The sequence below is a fragment of the Akebia trifoliata genome, chromosome 16, assembly GCF_017979445.1.
Source record: "Akebia trifoliata isolate Shusen 1 chromosome 16, ASM1797944v1, whole genome shotgun sequence".
Taxonomy (NCBI): Eukaryota; Viridiplantae; Streptophyta; class Magnoliopsida; order Ranunculales; family Lardizabalaceae; genus Akebia; species Akebia trifoliata.
The window spans coordinates 10,440,926-10,444,278 of record NC_141390.1 but is presented as its reverse complement, the minus strand read 5'-3'; the positions used below and the strand labels follow the sequence as shown (position 1 = coordinate 10,444,278).

General features: G+C 35.2%; 1 protein-coding gene across 1 annotated transcript; it reads left to right on the top strand.

Annotated features, from left to right (window-relative positions):
* The first annotated feature begins 363 nt into the window (after window positions 1–363).
* On the top strand, window positions 364–1,101 carry LOC147382547 (protein FAR1-RELATED SEQUENCE 5-like). The gene has a single exon (XM_086427184.1). It carries the CDS (start codon window positions 364–366, stop codon window positions 1,099–1,101), a length of 738 nt encoding a protein of 245 aa, XP_086283310.1.
* Window positions 1,102–3,353: the final 2,252 nt, after the last annotated feature.

Genomic DNA, 3,353 nt, shown 5'->3' with positions numbered 1-3,353 from the left:
TTCTACTTGATTGGAAAGCTGAGGAGAAGAAGAGACTCAAAGAGGGATTTTGGGTTTCAAGTTGAGCACCCCTGGATTGGTTCAGAATGCTTTATAGGGAAATGCATTGGAGTTTTGTTTGGGGAGTTGTGGTAGTTTATGGTATTAGTCAAGAGATGGGAGGATGTCTTTGTAGAGTTGGTTATGAGTATTATTGGAAAGATGTTCAAAAAGTTCAGCCTTCTGAATCACAAGTTTATTTTGGAATAACTTTGATTCTTTAGATATTTTTGCATCACCTTCAATGAAGGCATACGATTGGCATAACTTTGAATCTTCCTTTAATGCATTGATTGTGATTTAATATATCCGTGAAAATATTTCATGGATACAATTGGCATTGAAAAGTGCGGGGAAGCAACTATTGGTGAAACTATGGGATCTTCATCGAGAATCCAAGTAGATAGTGGAGAACGTGTTGATTACAAGAGTCTTATAAAAAATGTTAAAAAGTTGAATGTACCGTATGTGGGGATGATCTTTGATTCAATTGAAGAAACCAAGAAGTATTATGAAGATTATGGGCATCAAGAAGGATTTTCCATTCGTATTCAAACAACTACTAAATGTCGACGAGGTTCAAATGAGATAACTGGAATGACATATGTTTGCACACATCAAAGCAAATATAAGGCAAAAGAAAAAGATGTTGAAGCAACAATTGTGAATGAAAGCGCAAATAAGATAATCAGAAGAAGTTCTTCAACCGTTAAATGTGGATGTAAGGCTATGATGCGTGTTATACACAATTACAAGTGGACCGCAAAATGGAGAGTGTCCGTTTTCGACGATGGCCATAATCACAAGGTAGTCACACCATCGAAGAGAATGAGGATGAGATCAAATCGTTGTATGCATATAGTAGCTAAGGATTTAGTGGAAACATTCAGAAGAGAAAATATTCAAATCACTAAAGTGCCAACCATTCTTAGTGGAGATCTAATTGGCTTTGATGGTAAGGATTGTTACAATCACTTGAGGAATGTTAGGCATAGGGAGTTGGAGGTAGGGGATATACAGTCAGTATTAAATTACTTCATAACAAAACAGGTTGAAAATTAACAATTCTTTTATACAATACAATGCGATGATGAGATGAGGGCAACGAATTTCTTTTGGGTGAATGCAAGGTCTAAATTGTCGTATGAATATTTTGGTGATGTGGTGACATTCGACACGACTTATTGGAAAAATAAATATGATATGCCGTTCGCTCCATTTATTGGAGTAAACCACCACTTTCAATCTATACAATTTGGGTGTGCTCTTCTACAATATGAGACAGAGACGATCTTCTTATGGTTATTTGAGACTTAGCTCAAGGCTATGGGAGGACGTCACTCAATATTGATGATTACCGATCAAGATGTGACAATGAGGAATGCGATTGCCAAAGTTTTTTCCAACACACGTCACCGCCTTTGCATTTGGCACATCATGAAGAAGTTTCCTAAGAAGTTGGCTTATAAATACTTTGAAACTTGTGATTTCAAAAGAAAATTAGAAAGGTGTATTTGGTCGACATACACAGGAGAAGAGTTTGAAAAGAATTGTAAAAACTTGATTATAGAGTATGGATTGAAAGGAAATGAATGGCTTGAACAATTATTTTATTTGCCGGAGTCTTGGGTGTCTGTGTATAATCGGGGTTGTTTTTTTGCTGGCATGAATACTACTGGCCGTAGTGAAAGTATTAATGCATTCTTTGATGGGTTCGTTACATAGAAGACAAATCTAAGATAATTTATAGTCAAGTATGAGGAAGCATTGAAAAAACTTATTACAAATGAGACCGATGAAGATTTTAAATCAAAACACAAGTTTCGATGTGTGAAGAATGACGAGTTACTTCTCAAACATGTTGCGACAGTGTATACTAAAAATATGTTTGAGAAACTCAGGGAAAAATGACTCCAAGTGAATCGACTTAAAGTTGAAGAAATGGGAATCGATGATAGATTTCATACGTATCGAATGACAACTAAGTTTGGTAAGTCCGAGGAGTTTGTGTTGAAGTTAAATTTGGATACTTACGAGGGTACATGTGAATGTAAGAAATTTGAGTTTGTTGGAATAATATGTCGGCATTTTCTAAAGGTGTTTTTCCATCTAGACATTGATAGTATACCGTCACACTTCATTCTTAGAAGATGGAGGAAAGGGGAAAATAAATTTAGGGTGATGGATTCAGAAATAATGATCGATGGGAAAGAACCGCCAATTGCATTGAGATTTAGCAATATGTGTCAACAAGCTACTAAATTAGCTAGTTTTGCATCAACTTCAATGAAGAGATACAAAATCTTCACGAATACCTTAAATGAACTATCCAAAAAATTTTCTGAAATTCAATGCGATGAAATGTTAAAACATGAAGTTGTAGTTGATGCATCCCCAGTTGTTGTTGATTCAACTCGATACTACTTTTTAATCTATCTGTACCAAAAGTAAAAACTGTGATGCATCAACTACAGCTGGGGATGCATCAACTACAACTTCATGTTCTAACATTTCATTGCATTGAATTTCAGAAAAAATTTTGGATAGTTCATTTAAGGTATTCGTGAAGATTTTGTATCTCTTCATTGAAGTTGATGCAAAACTAGCTAATTTAGTAGCTTGTTGACACATATTGCTAAATCTCAATGCAATTGGCGGTTCTTTCCCATCGATCATTATTTCTGAATCCATCACCCTAAATTTATTTTCCCCTTTCCTCCATCTTCTAAGAATGAAGTGTGACGGTATACTATCAATGTCTAGATGGAAAAACACCTTTAGAAAATGCCGACATATTATTCTAACAAACTCAAATTTCTTACATTCACATGTACCCTCGTAAGTATCCAAATTTAACTTCAACACAAACTCCTCGGACTTACCAAACTTAGTTGTCATTCGATACGTATGAAATCTATCATCGATTCCCATTTCTTCAACTTTAAGTCGATTCACTTGGAGTCATTCTTCCCTGAGTTTCTCAAACATATTTTTAGTATACACTGTCGCAGCATGTTTGAGAAGTAACTCGTTATTCTTCACACATCGAAACTTGTGTTCTGATTTAAAATCTTCATCGGTCTCATTTGTAACAAGTTTTTTCAATGCTTCTTCATACTTGACTACAAATTCTCTTAGATTTGTCTTCCATGTAACGAACCCAACAAAGAATGCATTAATACTCTCATTACGGCCAGTAGTATTCATGCCAGCAAAAAAACAACCCCGATTATACACAGACACCCAAGACTCCGGCAAATAAAATAATTGTTCAAGCCATTCATTTCCTTTCAATCCATACTCTATAATCAAGT